Raw genomic sequence first — 20,554 nt, 5'->3', positions numbered from 1 at the left:
AGTCTAAGGTTATGCATCTAGATAGGATGAACATAGACAGTTGAAAATAAGAGTAACGATACTTGAGGGTGCTGGAGTAGACAAACCTGTGCAATGATCACTGGTGGCAGGACAGGTAGATAGTAGTTGAATGAAATGCACAATCCTAAACTGTAAATAAAATGCCTAGAGTACAAGAGCAAAGAGGTTATGCTGAACTTGTTAGACATTCCCTCGAGTATTGTGTACAATTCTGGTCATGGCGCTGTAGGAAGAATATGAATGCATTGAAGAGAGTGCAGAAGAAATTTAGAAAAAATTGCTCCAAGGATGCAAAAGTTCAGTTATGAGGATAGATTGGGACTGTTCTACTTGAAGAGAAGAAAGCTAAGAAGAGAGAAAATAAAGTTTTCAAAATCATGGGAAATCTGTAGATGGGGCAAAACTGTTCCCACTCATAAAAGGATCAAGAATGTGATGGTACAGATTTAATGCATTTATAAACATAGCAAATGTAATATGAGAGGGGAAAAAAGTACTTTATACAAAAATTTGTTCAGACATGGAATGCAGTGGGTGGAAGTGTGGTGGAGGCTGGTAAAATTGAGGCACTCGAGGGCATTGAAGGATTATTTAAATAGAAATAATGTATATGGGGAAAAGGTAAATGGGTGGTTCAAAGTCATAATGCTCTTTGAAGAACTGGTGCAAGCACTGGTTGAATGCCCTCATTCTGAACTGTACCAATCTGTGCTCTTGTAAGTTAAATCTAATCAATGTGTATATTTATTCCCTGACTTGGCGGAGCTGTTATCAGGATCATATTACATTCAGTATTGGAAATTTCATATGTTCTCAACAGAATCTCTTCTGCAAACTTCTGTGTTCCTACAGTTAACTGACGATGATATTGTACATTAAGGCATGAAGACTGGTTGCACAGATTAGTCTTCCATTCCTTTTTAGTGTAGAAAATTAAGGGTCTTCTAACTGAAGTTTTGAGATCATTAAAGGAATAAGTACGACCTATTTTCTTTTGTGGGAATTGGAAAGTCCAGAATAAAAGTGGCATGATCTTGAAAGTAGAGCTAAGTTGTTCAAGATTTATGTTCTAAGTATCTTTTAGTGTAAGGGTAAGTGAAAATTTGTAATCCTCTTCACCAAAAAAGCTGATGCAGGAGTTCACTGCAAAATGGCAAAAGTGAGATTAGTTTTGTGCATAATGTGGGGTATGAACCCAAAGCAGTGACATTAGGATACAGATCTCTCATGATCCATTTGAATAGTGCAGACACGAGCTAAATGGCCTCGTCTCACCCTCATGTTTCTGGTCTCCTCTACTTGGCATGTTTTGTATGTCTTATTAACTATTTGGCATTTATATTAAATTTGCTTAGATGCCACTTGGAACATGTTTTATGTATCAGCATTTTGTTTTACAAGTAAGCTGTTCACACAGCAGCCCAGATGAATGTGTTGAAAATTATACTGCTGTGTGTCTTGTTTCAATGTACACTTCGCACTTTTCATTTGACGGTGCTCAAGTCATTCCTTTTGAAGACCCAAACTCCATTTGGACTGAGCTTTCCCTTGTTGGGACCTTTCACCTGGCATCAGGGTCCAGCCATTCCACAGCGGTTCAAGTACTAGTTGTAGCTCACCCACCTAATTTTTTAATGGCTTGAGTTATTCATTACCCAGTCATATCCAACTGACGAAGCTTGGATAATGTTGATGTGCCTGAGGAAAAGTAAAGCAGAACAATTTTTGCATGCCGAATGAACTCGGGAAATATGCTTCGTATTTGCATGCATAGGATGTAATTGGTCAACAGGTCAAACTGATATCTGTGCTCTGACTTTATTTGTAATAATTTAGCTAATATCCATCCAGATTACGTATCAAATACTGAGATTTACACAGTTCCTGTCAACTTTTTCCTTCAATTCTCTTGTGCCCATTTATAAAGGAAGCTGTCTGTGTAAACTTGTAAGTGCAACCTTTCAACTATTGGGGGCAATATGACTACACTAATGACAAGTTAATAAAGATGTTTTTTAGGGTTGAAAACATAAAAGGGGAGAATGTAACTGAGCCACATTTTGTACACCCTTGCCTAATTACCCATGGTCCTAACCACCTATCGACTCCACCCTCCCCTCTGACCTATCACCTTCATCCCCACCCCCATCCACCTATTGTACTCTTTGCTACCTTCTCCCCAGCCCCACCACCTCCCATTTATCTCTCCACCCTGGAGGCTCCCTGCCTTCATTCCTGATGAAGGGCTTTTGCCTGAAATGTCGATTTTTCCTGCTCCTCAGATGCTGCCTGACCTGCTGTGCTTTTCCAGCACCATTCTGGTTTCCAGCATCTGCAGTCATCACTTTTGCCTAATTATCCATGGTTTCGAACTCTGCTTTACCTAAAGACTTGTGACTGTTCTTGATTTGCCTGGGATCAACTAATTCCTGATGGACCGAATACGGTTTTCTAAAAGGACGTGTTTTGCTTGTTGAGAAGGTTTTACAAATAAAATTACTTTGAAGACATAATGTCTTTAGACAACATAATGTTTCAGAATAAAAGCAATTTAAGGCTGATAGAGATATAACTAGGTCACAATTATCCCAAGATCATGAAAATGTAGAGCAGCAAATGGGGAAGAGGATTTATTAAATCATAGAATCATAAAGTTTCTACAGTACAGATAGAGGCCATTCTGCCCATCAAGTCTGCACTGAGCCTCCGAAAAGCATCCCACCCAGGAACCCCCTGCATTTACCATGGATAATCTATCTAGCTTTCACACTTTTGGACACTATCACACGGAGGAAACTTACGCAGACGTGAGGAGAATGTGCAGACTCCACGCAGACAGTCGCCCAAGGCTGGCATCAAGCCTGGGTCCCTGAAGTTGAGGCAGCAGTTCTAACAATGTGCCCCAAATTAAGAGAGTTGGACAAAGATGATATGTGAGATGAATTTACTTATACATTCTGTGGTTTGAATTTGCTGAATTCGTATGATCAGATATTGCAAATCATTTGGTGCTGAATACCCACTTGTTCTGTTTATCTGCCTGTATTTGTCTAATTGGAATGTTTGAAAGTGACTTCACATTACTATCAGCAGACAGACTTTGGTTGACAGTAAAGAGTCAAGTGTCAAGAGTGTGGTGCTGGAAAAATACAGGTCAGGCAGCATTCGAGGAGCAGGAAAATCGACATTTTGGGCGTAAGGATGAAGAGCTTATGCCCGAAATGTCGATTCTCCTGCTTCTCTGATGCTGCCTGGCTGGCTGTGCTTTTCCAGCACCACACTCTCGTCTCTGACCTCACCATCTGCAGTCCTCATTTTTTCCGAAGAGTCAAGTTGTGTGAAACATAAACAGGTGCAAACTCAGTTTTTATTTTGTACTGTTGCCTAAAATTTTAGTGTTGCATTTTTTCACTCTGCAGATGCTTTCCCTCGGCCATTGATCACTGTCCATCCTGAAACCACTGTGGCATTGAGAGGAATGAATGTCAGCTTTAGTTGCACAGCTTGCAGCAGCAGTGACTCACCCATGGCTGCTGCGTGGAGAAAGGACAGTGAATTATTATACGAAGCTGAAATCCAAAACTATTCTAGCTTGCAAGAACAGGATGGTGAATTCGTCGAATACACCACCATACTGCAACTGCGGAACGTCAATTTCACAGACGAGGGGTGGTACCAGTGTGTCATCACAAATTACTTTGGCTCCAATTACTCTAACAAAGCAAAGCTAACGGTGAATGGTATGTTGATTTGTTTGCAGGCTGTTCAACTATTTGCATTTTGCTCCATAACCTTATATGAGAATAGACATATCCAAAAGCAATAATGCAAATTTTATTCATTCAACCACTGAATCTAACCGAAGCTCAAGTTCCTGCTGGAAATCAGGTCTGTCAGTCTTATTAAATAATTTGTAGCTGTACTATCAATTTATTATGTTTTAAACAGTTTGGAAAAACTCAGTTATGCCCAATTTTATATTTACACTTTCTCCACATTTTAAGGCATATTTTCATTTTCACTAATTCCCCAGTTTAATTCTCATCTCTCCGCATTTAAACTTTTTTTATCTTAATCCTAAAGACATGAAAACAGACATGAAAACTTTCTCAGTTTCATTTTGTTTACCTTTAAAACTGTCCCTTGCTTTCATGTTACTCTTCCTTCCAGAAAAGAGTGAGTATAAAAAGTTGTAGATTTACTACCCAGCCTTCTTATTCCATCTTTGATGAAACACCAATGTATAGGTATTAATGAGCTGCTGAGTGAATTAAAGACCATGGCTCTACTAGTGATGTATCCATTAGTACATTCACAAAATGTATACTTGTAATAGGTCAAAAACAAGATGCTAAACTGAATGCCCAATGAATTAACATAAAATTATATGGTCATTGGGGCTATTGTGTACCTGCAACTGTATAGTATAAAGTCTGTTCCCTTTTACTTTTTGGATTAATTTTTAGTAAAAATAGATATGCATTTATGGTTTGGAGGAATGCATAATGTGATACCTGATCTCTCAGACCCAAAACGCACATTATTGATCAATAGTTTTCTTCAACTTGGATAATATTCAACCAATTAAGCAGGTTTTCATTATTTTTAAAAACAATGCATTTTATTGAATTGTTGGAATCCAGGTGTATCGACTCTCGGTTTCACTTGGGCTCCCGTGTTTGTACTTGATTCCTATTCCCAATGCCACTGGAGAATAAACAAGTAGAGAAGTTATAGATAAGATTGTTGTCCCAGTAAGCTTTAAATTAAAAAGTAAACAGATATTTGCCTCCAACCACCTGGAAAGCTCTGGAATTCTCCATCCAAACTATAGTACACCTCTAACCATCATTCTTCTTTTAAAGCCTATTAAAACCCATGTCTTTGAGTAAGCTTTTGGTCATCTGAGTTAGTTCCTCAGTGTCAAATATTGTTTGAATGTGGTCCTGCGTGGTGTCTTGATATTTTCTATATTGTGGTAAACTAATGACAGTTTCTTGTTGCTGACATAATTGTTTGCTGCTTGTTTTGTTCCTATTAGAACTCCCCTCATTTATGAAAACCCCTATGGATTTAACAATCCGGACGGGTGCAATGGCACGGCTGGAGTGTGCTGCAGGAGGTCACCCGATGCCACAGATTGCTTGGCAGAAAGATGGCGGCACAGACTTTCCAGCAGCACGGGAACGGCGTATGCATGTCATGCCAGAGGATGATGTCTTCTTCATTGCAAATGTTAAGATGGAGGACATGGGCATGTACAGCTGTATGGCCCAAAACACAGCAGGGGGCATTTCTGCAAATGCCACACTGACTGTCCTAGGTGAGCGGTTGGCTTTCATGAAAAATATTGTTAACTTAAAGGCTACAGCTGCTTGAAAAAGTTAGTGTCTAAATTGATAAAGGAGCAAAGTAATTCCAAGTACAAGCACACATTTAGTTGAATTTTGGCTGCTTGCTAGATTATTGTAGCCTTGACCAATATTTACTATATCTGACTCACTGAAATGACAGGGGATGTATTCTTATTTCATAAAATAGCTTTGTGTCATCAGCAAATTTGGATATACAGAGGAATCTCGATTATCCAAACGAGATGGGCGGGCACTATTTTGTTCAGTTAATTGATTATTCAGTTCATTGACTAAATGCCTTTGCTCTGGGACTGGGAGTTTTCTGTTAAGTCCAGTGCCTGTTCGGGAGATAAGGCAGCAGCACACCGCTAGTGAGCATACGCCCCCGTTCCCGCCCCCCCTGCCCTCCAACACTGCACCCCATCTGCCATCCAACATTGCCCCGCCTGACCCCCATGCACCCTCCCGTCGGCCTCTGCCCCCTCTCCCGGCAGCCGGACTGGCCACCAACAACAAGACTGCAGCTGCCTTTTGGAGGGGTGAGTCTCACACACACACGCAGCCACAGCCCTACACACAACTTTTTACTGCAACTTTTTGACAGGTTCCTCCTTTGCCCTGTACAGGACAATGTTACAGAGATTATCTGGGGAAGGGGGATTTAGGGTACATGCCTATGTCCAACTCCAGGAAATGTGTGGTGGGGGGAGAGAGAGAGGGCAGGAGGTCAGTCATTTGGAGGCAGTGCCTGGGCTCCCATCAGTCCAGGACTGTTCTCTGTTGCATTTCAGGAAGCGGAGTTCACTTTTAATGACTGTAAACAAAAGACGCGATCAGTGTTGGAAACGCATCTTTGATGTATGTTTCTATCGGGACCTCGAGATTTCCTTCAGATAATCTGATATTTGGATAACCGAGGTTCCTCTGTATAACTTTTTATGCCATTATTCTGGTTGGCAATAAACATTGTGAATTATGTGAACCTGAGGTGTTCGCAAAGTTCTTAACACTGCTACCAGGCTGGACTAATCTCATTCCTCTGTTCTCTTCCTCTACCCTCCAGAAACCCCCTCATTTGTGCGGCCATTGGAAAATCGGACTGTTGCGAGAGGAGAGACTGCAGTTTTACAGTGCATAGCTAGTGGTAGCCCCACTCCACGCCTGAATTGGACCAAGGACAATGGCCCTTTAACAGTAACAGAGAGACACTTTTTTGCTGCTGCCAACCAGCTTCTGATCATTGTGGATGCTGGCCCAGAGGACATTGGGAAATATACCTGTGTCATGTCAAACACACTTGGGACAGAGCGAGGGCACATTTTTCTGAATGTGATTCCAACTTCCAACTGCGACTCCATGCAGAAAACTTCTGTCTTTGGAGATGACGGCTGGACAACAATTGGAATTGTAATCATAGTCGTGGTGGTTTGTGTGGTGGGCACGTCTCTGGTCTGGGTGATTGTTATCTATCACATGAGACGGAAGAGTGAAGATTACAGTATTACAAATACAGGTACACAAGTTTAAAACTGTTTTCATGTCTCCATAAAGTACTACACCATGACATTTTTATTTCTATTGTAAGTTCTTACATCTGCATTTATAATTGAAGTTACCTATGTAAATATTCACAATGTAACTACAGCCTCCTGAGAGTGGTAGTGCTGCAGCACGTTTATATATGTACTCTAATGTAAATGCTGACTTAGACCATTGCGGTGAAGTCTGTGTGGACTAATGCTCTCTGTATTCAGACTGGAATGTGAACAGTCTGTATGGTTCAGTGAAACAAAGCATCTACACCAAGATGCTAACCTACTATTCTTCTCACCGGATACAGAAACCCCACTGTGTAGTTTTTCTTTTTCCTGTAGTGCCTGGCTTTATCCAATTGGAACTTAAGTCTGCACTTGCTTTTTGTGCACAATGACAAAAAAAGAACATAGATGTGGTTTTATTATGTGCGTAGACAGTGTAGAATATAATTTTCCTCAGATGGCAATATTTGATGTGTTAATAGATTCCAGGTGGTCTTAACTCAAGTTAGAGTCTGGCCACATGATAATTTCTTGGAATGAATGACTACAGAAACTGTGTCGAGGGCTACAAAAAGCAATAACAAATGTAATTTTGGTTCTCATCCTTTAAATGGAGTCTCCAACCCATCCCTTGTCTGCTTTATCTAGTGAAGCAGGTCTGGTGCTAATATAATTTGCATGACTGCATTGAATGGTCATGTTCAATTAACAATCAGCAAGGGTCCCCTCCACTATGGAGGATTATCGAGTATTTCTGTCGAAGGATGGTGTTTGTATTTCATAGATGACAAACTTGTCAGTAGTGATTTAAAGGCTTAGCTTGTAACTGGACCACTATCTCTGGCTATGTGATACACTTTGATATGTAAAGCAGTTAGTGTACTCTTTGCTGACCCTGTAAGGAATGCCTCTTGTTTAAAAATGACATACCAAATTAGTTCAGTCTCTTTAGTAAGAATCTGCTGAGACTTACACTTTTGTGTAAATTAGTGACTTACTGAAATAAGACCAATGTTATTTTCTATCAGTGAATTAACTATCCTAGTATAAAGAAAGGATCTCTTCAAGTGCAAGTTTAATAGATGGACCTAAAGTATAAATATTATTGCTCAGTGTAATGTTTTAACAAGCTTACTCTGTTCCTCCTAGATGAAATGAATTTGCCCGCTGACATTCCAAGTTATCTGTCATCCCAAGGAACGCTATCTGAGCCTCAGGAAGGCTACAGCAACTCTGAGGCCGGAAGCCACCAACAGCTGATGGCCTCCACTGCCCATGGCTACGTACATAAAGGAACTGATGGTGAGTAAAGTTGGCTGTTCTGATTTGTGCCCTAGCTTGTTGGGATGGTGATTTGACTTCAGTGCCACAGCGTTCTGGTTATAGTTGATAGATTCAAACAGGAAGAAAGGTAAAAGTGGAGTTAGACATACAAGGGTACCTTCTTCACACAGAGCTTAATAAAGTTGTGGAATAAATTACCAGTGTGGGATTTTGAAGTAAACAGGGGTGATGCAGGCTGGTTCAACATGTTCAGTGATATCTTCCTTCCCATTTGGGAACTTCCCCAGGTGGATGGATTTCTATTGTTCCAGTATTCTTAATGATGTACTAACATACTTGTACTTTCAAACTTGTTGTTTTTCCCAAATAGGTATTTGCTATGTGGATACTGGGAGTGAGACGGATGCTGATTTGCTGACCACTCCCCTTGGTACAAATCTGCATGGGAGAATGGGATGTTTCTATGCAGGGCGAAGCAGCTTCCACCCGAGTGAGCCTCGTGAAGGACTAGCACAGCAGACCAACCCAGGTGTGTATTACAGCTGCTGTTCATGTTTGGGCGAACCAAGTAATACATATTTGGACTGTGTAAACTGCAGCACAGTAAAACCAAAATCAGCAGCCCAGAAAAATTAGTCTGTTTCAAAGACTCGCATGTTTTACTTCACTATCGGTTTGGCTAATTTATTTTAACCGTACTGGTTCAAGTATTAATCAAAGACTTAAAGTCAAGAGACCTTGTGTACAAAATAACAGCTGCTTTTGCCACTGCAGCAACTCTGAATGTAGTTCTAGGAGGTTATTAAGATTAAATTGTAGATATTTTAGTTTTACTAAGAATCCAAGAAAAACTGCCAACCAGAGAATTGGTGCTTAAATTATTTACCTTTAACCCCTAAATCTGTGTTTTCAGGTGGTACTTCTGGGCCATTAGTGATCTGCTCAGACTGTTACGACAATGCAAACATATACTCAAGGAATCGAGAGTACTGCCCATACACATTCCTTGGAGAGGAAGATCCCCTGGAACATTCTCTGACTAACATTATGGGTCAGCTTCCAAAGGACAGCTTCACAGTACATGCTCAGCATGAAGGTATAGCCATAGACAGTCTGATGACAGAGGCCAACATGTCCGTTTATTTAACAAATCACAATAGGAAAAGCAATCCAGCAAGTGCACAGCAGCACCAGAAAGGTAAGTTATTTGTTTCACTTATGAAACCTTGAGTCTCTCCAGCAACAGCCAACTTTGAGGCAGAATGACAAAAAAATCTACAGCCCACATCTTACAACGAACATAGTTTAGAGGATGCCACTGTTATTTGTTTAAATTGAGTTTGAATATTGACAGATGGGGACATTGAACTATACGGTTGTAATGTCTTAGTTTGAATTATCTAAAATGGAGCAGAGATTGCTATCTGGTCATCTTCATTCTCTAACTTTAAGAGTTTGGACAGGCTAGATATCCTGGATGGAAATGATACCAGGTAAACTGGAGCAGTGGGCTAGTGTGGAGTAAATGATACTGTGTTAACTGGAGCACTGAGCTAGCGTGAAGTAAATGATACTGGGTAAACTAGAGCAGTGGACTGGTATATCTTCAGGTCCAGTTGGGCTTCATCCTTATGTCACAAGATTGTTTGCTGATGAAATAGTAGATTTACTGATAATTTTCCCAAATTCACTTGATTTAGTAAAAATTCCATCTGACTGGACAACAGCAAATTCAAGAAGAGAGGAAGGTAGAAACTAAAGACAAGTTAGCTGGACAGCTGTCACAGGGGATCGATTGTTCGTGAAATTATTGCTGGATATATAGTAAAGTTCAAGGTAATCAGTAGTCAGCATGGTTACCTTAAAGGGAAAAGAGTATTATGAGCAGTGAATACATTAGTTTGATGCTAGAATGCATTTAATAAAGTGCCATGTTAAATGTTATTTCAGAAATGAAAGCTCATGGTGTATGCTGTAACACTAACATACATAAATTGGTAGACAAAAAACAGAATACAGTCTCTAAGTTCTATTGTGGTTTCATTCTGGAGTCCATTCACATGTTAAATTGTACTTAAGCACAATACAATGCAGGATAATATAAAGTAGTCATTTATGCGTCCATAAAACATTTGTAATGTTGCATGTTTAAAATTACACCTGTGTACAGCATCACATTCATAAGTTGGACATTTGTAAATCGGAGAACCCTTGTTTGCATAAGTGGGTCTTTGTCTAATTGGTCATAGGTTTTTTGAAAGAAAGGAATCTTATCAGGGGTCTCTGTTCAACATTGATTTAGATGAGGAAAGCAAAGGTGTGGTAGCTAAATATGCAGATGTCATCAAGATACGTAGAAATGTACATTGTGAAGAAGACCAGAATTTGTAGACTGACATAGATTAAATGAGTAGGCAGAAAGCTGGCTGATGGAGAATAATGTGCGAAAATATGAAATTGGTCCCCTTGGCAGGGAGGATGATAAAAACACTTATTTACAGGGCGAATAATTGTAAGATTCAAACATACAAGTTTTGGTGTCACAAAACATTCATATGTATGTACAGTACATAATTGAGAAGGGTAATGGGTACTGTCCTTTATTAGTAGAAGAAGGAAATCAGCATAAAAGATGTTATACTTTAGTTATAGTGGACATTGGTGAGACTGCATATAATCATACAGCACAGAAACAGACCTTCAGTCCAACCAGTCCATATCAAATATAACCTCAAACTAAATTAGTCCCACCTGCCTGCTTCTGGCCATGTCCCTCCAAACCTTTCCTATTCGTATACTTGTCCAAATGTCTTTTAAACATTGTAATTGTACCCACATCCACCACTTCCTCAGTGTGTAAACATATTTCCCCTCATGTCTTTTTTAAATCTCTCCTCTAACCTTAAAAATGTACCCCTTAGTCTCACAATCCCCCATCCTTGGGAAAAGACAACTACCATTAACTCTCTCTCAACCTCCTTCGCTCCAGTGATAAAAGCTCCCAACCTTTCTTTATAACTCAAACCTTTCATACCTTCTGAACCCTCTTCAGCTTAATAATATCCTTCATATAATTAGGTGACCAGAACTGGAGACCTAAGAAGAAGCCTCAGCAATGTCATAGAGATGTACAGCATGGAAACAAACCCTTCGCTCCAACTCGTCCATGCCAACTGGATGTCCTAACCTAATCTAGTCCCATCTGCCAGCACCCGGCCCATATCCCTCCAAACCCTTCCTATTCATATACCCATCCAGATATCTTTTAAATGTTGCAATTGTACTAGTCTCCACCAATTCCTCTGGCAGCTCATTCCATACACGTACCATCTTCTGCATGAAAATGTTGCCACTTGGGTCTCTTTTATATCCTTCCCCTCTAACCCTAAACCTATGCCGACTCGTTCTGGACTTCCCCCACCCCAGGGAAAAGACTTTGTCTATTTATCTTATCTATGCCCGTCATGATTTTATAAACCTCTATAAGGTCACCCCTCAGCCTTCAACGCTCCAGGGAGAACAGCCCCAGCCTGTTCACCCTCTCCCTATAGCTCAGATCATCCACCCTTGCCAACATCCTTGTAAATCTTTTCTGAACCCCTTAGATTCACAATATCCTTCCAATAGGAAGAACACCAGAATTGTACACAGTATTCCAACAGTGGCCTAACCAATGTTCTGTATAGCCACAACATGATCTCCCAACCCCTGTACTCAATACTCTGACCAATAAAGGAAAGCGTACCAAACGCCACCTTCACTATCCTATCTACCTGCGACTCCACTTTCAAGGAGCTATGATCCTGCATTCCAAGGTCTCTGTTCAGCAACACTCCCTTGGACCTTACCATTAAGTGTATAAGTCCTGCTAAGATTTGTTTTCGCAAAATGCAGCACCTCATGTTTACTTAAATTAAACTCCATCTGCTGCTACTCAGCCCATTGGCCCATCTGATCGAGATCCCGTTGTAATCTGAGGTAGCCCACTTCGCTGTCCACCACACCTCTAATTTTGGTGTCATCTGCAAACTTACTAACTATACCTCTTATGTTCACATCCAAATCATGTCCTGTACACCTCAACATGACTTCCCAACATCTATAACCAACAGACTGAGCAAGTGGGATACTGTGCAGTTTTAGTCTCCTTATTTAAGGAAAGATCCAAATGCATTGGAAGCAGATGAAGAGAACCTCAGAAGAGGTTTTTTTAAACTAATACCTGGAATGTTTATGGTTGTTTTAGATTAGATTACTTACATTAGATTAGATTAGATTACTCACAGTGTGGAAACAGGCCCTTCAGCCCAACAAGTCCACACCGACCCGCCAAAGTGCAGCCCACCCATACCCCTACATTTACCCCTTTTACCTAACACTCCGGGCAATTTAGCATGGCCAATTCACCTGACCTGCACATCTTTGGACTGTGGGAGGAAACCGGAGCACCCGGAGGAAACCCATGCAGACACGGGGAAAATGTGCAAACTCCACACAGTCAGTCGCCTGAGGCGGGAAATGAACCCGGGTCTCTGGCGCTGTGAGGCAACAGTGCTAACCACTGTGCCACCGTGCCGCCCACTACTGGCTGTGCAGGAGTGCAGGATCATAGTTCCTTGAAAGTGGAGTCGCAGGTAGATAGGATAGTGAAGGTGGCGTTTGGTATGTTTTCCTTTATTGGTCAGAGTATTGAGTACAGGAGTGGGGAGATCATGTTGCGGCTGTATAGGACATTGGTTAGACCATTGTTGGAATACTGTGTACAATTCTGGTGTCCTTCCTATTGTAAGGATATTGTGAATCTATAAGGGGTTCAGAAAAGATTTACAAGGATGTTGGCAAGGGTGGAGGATTTGAGCTATAGGGAGAGGCTGGTATATGAGGATAGGACAGATTGATCTGCTTTTTACTGATGTTTAGAAGAAGGAGTGACTTAATTGGTGTGTATAAAATTCTAAATTGCCTTGATAAGGTGGAAATGGAAAGGATGTTTCCTTTTGAGGGTCAGTCCAGATATAGTGAATGCAGTTTTAAAATTGTGTCATCCTTTTAGGGCAGACATGAGCAATGTTTTAGGGATGAGAAGTTTGGAACTCTGCCCCAGAAGGCAGTGGTGGTGAGGTCACTGAGCAAATTTAAGACAAGTGGATAAGATTCTTGCTAGGGGATTGGTGTAGATGGGAATGTGGAATTTTCAGTGAGCAGATCAGCTCTGATTTTATTGAGTGACACAGGCTTGAGAGGCCAAATAGTGTACTTCTCCTATTTCATATACTTGTAGGTTATAAAAAAAAATTCTCGAGGAGAAAGTGAGGGCTGCAGATGCTGGAGATCAGAGCTGAAAATGTGTTGCTGGAAAAGCGCAGCAGGTCAGGCAGCATCTAAGGAACAGGAGAATCGACGTTTCGGGCATAGGCCCGTCTTCAGGACGTTTCCTGAAGACGGGCTTATGTCTGAAACGTCGATTCTCCGGTTCCTTGGATGCTGCCTGACCTGCTGCGCTTTTCCAGCAACACATTTTCAGCTATAAAAAAAATTCTGACAAGTACTGAAAATTAGATTAGATTAAGATTCCATATAGTGTAGAAACAGGCCCTTTGGCCCAACAAGTCCACACCGACCCTCTGAAGAGTAACCCACCCAGACCCATTTCCCTCTGACTTATGCACCTAACGCCATGGGCAGTTTAGCATGGCCAATTCACCTGACCTGCACATCTTTGGACTGTGGGAGAAAACCGGAGCACCCGGAGGAAACCCATACAGACACGGGGAGAATGTGCAAACTCCACACAGACAGTCACCCGAGGCTGGAATTGAACCTGAGACCCTGGTGCTGTGAGGCAGCAGTGCTCACCACTGAGCCACCATGCCGCCCATATATAGCATGAAAATGTTAGGAATTCAGTGTCTTAAAAAGAAGTGGATTTGTGTTTATGGTAAAAATTCTGACATGAATCTAAAATAACATCATCATTCCTTCACCATAAATCAATCAGCATAAAATGCTTTGACCTTAACATTGGGAAACTAAATTCCTCGTATCACAACTGCTGCACATTTTCGGGTGCTTTAAGGTTTTTTCCTTATCACTGTGTACTTGTGTAGGTGTGCACCATACCTTTAAGAGAGACTGGAAGCTGGAACAGACTCGGAGAGGCACAGAATGTGCTGAAAGAAGTTAAAATGTTTGACTGTGAAACCACATGAGTTGCCATGATACAAAAACAAATTCAAATTTGGCCAATCAATTTAAATTATGCCCCAGATATGAAAATCCAATTAAATTTGAATTTAGTATTTTGACAACAACAAACCAATGAAATGATCCAATATTTTGAGGGTATAAAACCGGACTTTTTGAACAGTTAGGGGGAGAACTGTCAAAAACACCAACAAGTATAGACTGCTAGCTGAAGAGCTCTCCCAAAGGTACCTATTCATATGAAAGACCTGTGAAGCAGAATACCGAAGAAAAGATGACAGAGAAAAACCTACAGAGGAAAATTGACAAAGCTGACTGGTTTTGAAACCTTTTTTTTTGTAAATCTGAATCAGGCTTTTTTTTAATTGGACCAGTATGGTAGAGTGGGAGGTAAAAGATAGGTTTAAGTGAAAGGAGTTGTAAATGGTTGTCTAACGTTCTCTTGTGGTTTTAAAGAATAAAGTTATTCATTTTTACTTTAAATTGTGAAATCTGTGATAGTTCTTAGCCTCTCAAAATGTAAAAGATTATGGTGCGAGGTGAGCTTCTGTATGTGTCGGATTTAAATTAGCAGAGGGGTTTACCCTGTGTCGTAACAAATTATAACACTAATTGCAATTTCTTTGTTATTTTTGATGCTCACTGAAATAGTTCAGTACAGTAAATAGTGTCTACATATTGAGTTTAATCATGCGCTAAGCATTGCTTAGGCTAAATGTGTGCACATATGAGGCTGAAAATTATGTTGTGACTTAATTTTAAGAACTAATGTTGTGTTAGAGTTAATTGTTGCATATTAATTTTCTCATTGTCTATCTGTCTGTCTCTTTGCCTTTTTTCATTAGAATCCTGCCCACAGCCTCCTTGGGGTTCGAGTACAGATTCAGGACATTCTCATTATTCACAGCAACCTGTGACTATTCACGAGAATCCCCAGGCTTTTTTGGAAGGTGACAATGAGACAGAGGATGGGGCTGAACCCTCCGTAGCTAAAAGCAGACTGAGCCAGAGGAGCCTTGAGCAGAACACTGGCAATGAGCGGACTTTAGACATGCAGGCTTATGGTGCCACTACGTAGATCATGTATGTGATGAATGCACATGTACTGTTGGTCCCCTGGGCATCAGAACCTCCATTCACTACCTCAAAGCATTGACACTGAGGCCAGAACTGGCTATGTATGTTTATGATTAGGCTTGACAGCTCCTCATCTTCATTTACAACAATCCTTGGAAGGAAGCAACAAAGAATGGTTCGTTATTGAGTACATTTTTCTGGTGTAAGCCACATTAATATGAGACTTTAGTATTTCAGCCACTATCCTAGGGCAAAGATGACAATTGGAATTGTGGAATGCTCCCTGAAATATTGGCAAACCTCTTGGAATCCCATAATAAAAATTAAAATTGCCTGCAAGCATTGGCTATGGAAAATGCTCCCTCCAGCTAAATAATTGGACCCCTTAATTTTCTCCCTGTGTACTCACCAAAAATTCATCTTGTGTTCAGCTCAGTGTCCTCCTCCATATAAGTCCAGCTTTGGAACACTAAAATTAGGTTACTGGATATATATTTCATAGTTCCAGTGAATGCAGTGTGTCGAATGTTACTGACATTGTGCTGTCAAAACTGCAGAAAGTACATTTAACTGATTTGAGAGCAGCAAATGGATGAGTAATCATATGTAATTGTTCTCCTGTCTGAACTGACTTCACAGGAACACAATTGCGAGGTGTCCAGCTCCAGTTGGGACTTAGCAATTAGCCTTTCGAAAATAATCTCATCTTTGCCAAGACAGCAGCTCTCCGTTGTAAATGCATCAAAAAGAACATTCTCTCTTCTCTCGCAAGTGTGATGATGATGTAGGCAGTCAGCTGGCAGATACCACACTGAGTTATTAGTTATAATCCAGCTTCAGTGCACCAAATACAGAGCCATTACAGTATCTGGACTGCGCTTATAATGTAGGATATACTGATTGAATTGTGAGTTTTTACACTGCTGCCAGAAGATTTATAATGCTACATACATTCCTGTTTTTTTTTTAAAATCATTGGAGTTTTAAAAAGAACTTGCAGTGCTCCAGCCACAATGAACTCAGTGTGACCTGACTGTTGTGTCTCGCCTGCAAGATTTGAGCAGGACGATTTTTGGATTGGCACGGGACTATTGCTGAGAAAAAAAGATTGTCTTCGACTGCCTGTCTGAGTATGAGAATTTTAAAATGCCGGATGTTGGTTGGCCAGCTGATGTGTTCATGCTTGAGGTTGTCCTCGGCTGTTCAAGACTTGAACTGGAACCGAAGCAGTGACAACAGCTGCACTTAATGAATTTGAGTGGCAAATGCAGTGAGCCTCTCCTCCTCGTGGATTGCCATATAATCTTGGCATGATAATCATAAACATACACGCTTGGATTTCATTTTGGCCCTACTGGTGATTCCTTGTTGGTTAGCTAGCAGGAGAGAACGTGTTGGTGGGGGCAATGTCAAAGCATTAAACAGTTCCATGTGGCTGATAAAACTTTCCTCCCTGGTCACAATGTCCTTGTCTATATTGGAACCTTTGGTATAAATTGACTGTTGCATTTATAACTTTTATATATATTATATATATTCTATACATATGCACATGTTAAAATCAAATGTGGAGCCTTACATATTGTAAATAAGTTTCCTTTTTTAAATTATGGATTTGAAAGCTTGTTGTGAGAACGGGTGCACATGATATACATAGCTGGGCCAGCATCTTCACTCCCACAGTCTGCATTGTCCTGAGTTAGTCCTGGTAGCTGCAACTTTAAAAGATAGTTCCAGTTATTGATAACCAAATATTACAGGACAATGGAACATGATGAACAGTGGAGCTATTCACCACTTGCATGCTCAATTTGAGCCCTGTGCATATAACAACCTGAATGTTTCATAATTACCTGTGATTTTGGAGAGTGCAATCCCATGGTGTTAAAACATCAGTGTGAGATGGCAGCTGGAAACATCCATCTGAATCATCAACTTCAGAAACTTTTAAATTCTCCCATTGAATCAGCACCTGTTAAACTTCCTGCATCTACATGGACCCACTCTTAATATAGATGTGATCATATTGAAGTTGTACAGTAGCACCTGTTGCTAAAACTAAACATTAATGTTTCCATGTAGCTCAGTAGCAACAGTTGCGTCTGCAGTAGTTTGCTGTGTTGATGAAAGCAAAGTGCTGAAATAGAAACCGAGCATGCTGGAAATTCTGTACCCAACAGGTCAGGTAGTGTGCGAGGTGAGAGAAAAATAAACCAAGTTCATATTTCAGGCCAATGAACAGTGAAAGCAATTCTGATGGAAGGTCACTGGCCTCGGATATTTAAACTGTAAAATGGAGGTGAAGAAACCATGGCTAGACCATAACTTTGTTTAAGCCCTTCAGGATTTAAACTATTGTTGGTCACGTTGCAGGGTATTAACTAAATAATCAATCCTGACTGAATGTTGCCTTCAGATGAACATAATTCTAATTATGGTCAAAAAGTCAGTTTCAGCTTAATATTGATGAACACAGCATGTTTCTTGCAGGGAAGACTGAAAAATCACTCTAAATACCATACTGTGCCCGCCATCTTATATAGCATTAGGTCATGCATCAGTCTGCAAGTGATAGGCAGTATCCAAGTCTGAACATGTGGGTACATTCATCTTGTTGTTCTAGTACAGGTCTCCAAATGTTTGGAGATTGAATTCAATAAAACTGTAAACTTGTGTTTTTAAATAGGAGAATTGTACAAAAACTTCCCAATTATTGTAGAAATCCAACAGATTGACTAATGTCTTCAGAGAAGAGAAATTGCCATTCTTGCATCATCGGATCCTACTCGTCTTTAGCTCACACTGTGGTTGACTCATCATGCTTTATTAGTGTCATCCATGTCCATACAATTATCAGTCACAAAGCTGGAAAACTACAAACTGCCAGCAGACTATTTTTGACAAGTGATTATGTCTGTAATGGCCATCAATGAACTAATTGGGTTTTTGTTTTGTGACAATCCAACACCTTTATAATCAATTCATAATGTTTTCAAGGAATTTGATTTCATGTTCTCTGTTTATTACAGGCTGCTTTTACTATTCTAGGAACAACTGCACCCATGACCGACCTGTTTGTTCTCTGTAGTACTTGCTTTTGACTGTCCATATCTTAATGTCTTTGTCTTGCTCTTGTGACAAGCTGCCACCTGATAATGTGTTAATTGCAACTTGCTTATTTCTGTTTTCTCTCTACTTTTGAACCACAAGTTGGGGAAATGATGTAATAGAATTTCATTAATAATTCTTCAAAGTTTTGTGGGTTTTTAAACAAGCCAGTGGTAATGATTAACAGCATATTTATTTGACCCGATACTGTCAGTGACTGTAGTACACTGATTTATTTCATTGATGTCAGGGTTTGTTTCAGTGATTAATGATTTACTTTGGTGAATTATTACTTAAATATTCCATTCTAAGACATGCATTGGTGATTGTGAACATCCGCTAAGGTGGATTTGGCTGGTTAGTAATGGATTTCTGACTTTTTCTTTAATTCATCCAAATTTTGGAATTTGACAGACAGGCCATTCAGCCAATTTGGTCTTTGTTAACGTTTATGTTCCTGATCAGCTTCCCTCGCCTGACCCTACTTAATCTAACACAACTAGCATAACCTATTTTGTAACCTTTCTGCTTGTCTAGCTTCCCCTTAAATGGTAACAAATTCCATATTCTAAAATAAAGTATTGCTCTTGAGTAAAGAGGTTTCTACTCAATTCCCCATTAGTTACCATCTTCTATTTAATGGGTACTAGGTTTGGATTCTGCTCCACAAATTGAAACAACGTTGTCAAATCTGTCAAATACTTTAAACAGTTTTAAAGAACTCATCAGGTTGTCCCTTAAGTCTTCTCTTCCTCCAGAGAAGAGACCGAGCCTGTTGGCTTATTCCCGATAATTAGAATTTCTTGATTTTACATCCATCCTTGTAATGTAATGTTTTTGAAGTTTAATTTCTTTTAAAATCTACAACATTTCTCTGCTATTGAGATTGACAAAATGTGGAAAAAAGTTTGGTCAGGGACTGTCACCTGTATTACAGAGGTGGCCCTGTCACTAAAGTCAGTTGGTTTCTGCCATCTAATGTCTTTGAAATGTTAACACTTTAACAGTTGTACTATCGTTGTTGCTGAGCTTTCCTCTCGTTCTTTCTCAAGCTGAGTCTATTGTTGGTAGGTTAAGTGTGGTCTGGCCCTGACCACAGATACTGTCTGCATTTATTCACTTTCTTGCCCTGTAAATTTCACCAATTTATATAAACCCATGCGCCTCACCCACAAGCTGTTCCATAGAAATTTCTGCAAGCCTGTCATTCCAGCTCTTCAGTATCAAGATATTCACTCATGACTAAAGGTCCCTTTCTGACCTTGCCTCCTCTGCCCAACCTCTTGAACTACCTCTCCTAACTGACCTCCTTTGAAACTCCTCGTGAACAGGTACTGTGTTGCAAATCCCTCTTCCCAGCTACTGGATTCAGTGTCCCTCTAGAGATAATGTGCTATGGGCCATCTGCAACTACTGTGTGCGATGTGTGACCAGTGTCTGTCCTTGTGTATATTTGTTGCTCCGCAGTTATCTGTACATTATGTAAAGCATGTGTAAAATAAACTTCCTGTAAAATATCTTGTATTTCTGCATACAGTAAAAAATATGAAAACTGAGCTGTAGGTATTTGGAATGTTTAAACCACCTTGTGACATGGTGATCAGACACAATGGGATTAGAAGGTGAGAATTAATTGGCCTAACATGCACAAGCTATTTGATTTTATGTAAATGAAATGAAATTGTTCTTGTAGTCTTATCTGAGGGGTAATCTAAGGTATTTAAAATAACAAAGGTTTCAATGGGTAGATTAAAGAGAAATATTTTTTCCTGGTGGAAATACGGAATAAGAGTGAAAAATCCTAAATTTAGTCATAGTATTTAGGAAAGATGTTTGCGCACACATTTGAGAAATCTGGAATTCCAACAGGCAGTGAATGTTCGGGTTCGGTGAAATATTCAAGGTGAGGGAATGTGGACAAAGTCAGAAGCCACACAACACCAGGCTACAGTCCAACAGGTTTGTTTG

The 20,554-nt window shown here is 40.2% G+C and overlaps 1 protein-coding gene across 2 annotated transcripts in view; it reads left to right on the top strand.

Annotated features, from left to right (window-relative positions):
- The window catches only part of lrig2 (leucine-rich repeats and immunoglobulin-like domains 2), a 78,034-nt gene extending 57,892 nt beyond the window's left edge, over positions 1–20,142 (top strand). For both annotated transcript variants that reach the window (XM_043716349.1, XM_043716348.1), the window contains exons 13-19: positions 3,441–3,761; positions 5,063–5,344; positions 6,439–6,888; positions 8,063–8,215; positions 8,568–8,726; positions 9,111–9,395; positions 15,247–20,142. In XM_043716349.1, coding sequence (XP_043572284.1) covers positions 3,441–3,761; positions 5,063–5,344; positions 6,439–6,888; positions 8,063–8,215; positions 8,568–8,726; positions 9,111–9,395; positions 15,247–15,479 — 1,883 coding nt within the window. In that variant the 3' untranslated portion in view covers positions 15,480–20,142. The remainder of the gene's footprint in view (positions 1–3,440; positions 3,762–5,062; positions 5,345–6,438; positions 6,889–8,062; positions 8,216–8,567; positions 8,727–9,110; positions 9,396–15,246) is intronic.
- Positions 20,143–20,554: the final 412 nt, after the last annotated feature.

This window comes from Chiloscyllium plagiosum, chromosome 26 (genome assembly GCF_004010195.1).
Source record: "Chiloscyllium plagiosum isolate BGI_BamShark_2017 chromosome 26, ASM401019v2, whole genome shotgun sequence".
Taxonomy (NCBI): Eukaryota; Metazoa; Chordata; class Chondrichthyes; order Orectolobiformes; family Hemiscylliidae; genus Chiloscyllium; species Chiloscyllium plagiosum.
This window is presented reverse-complemented; position numbering and strand designations above follow the sequence as displayed.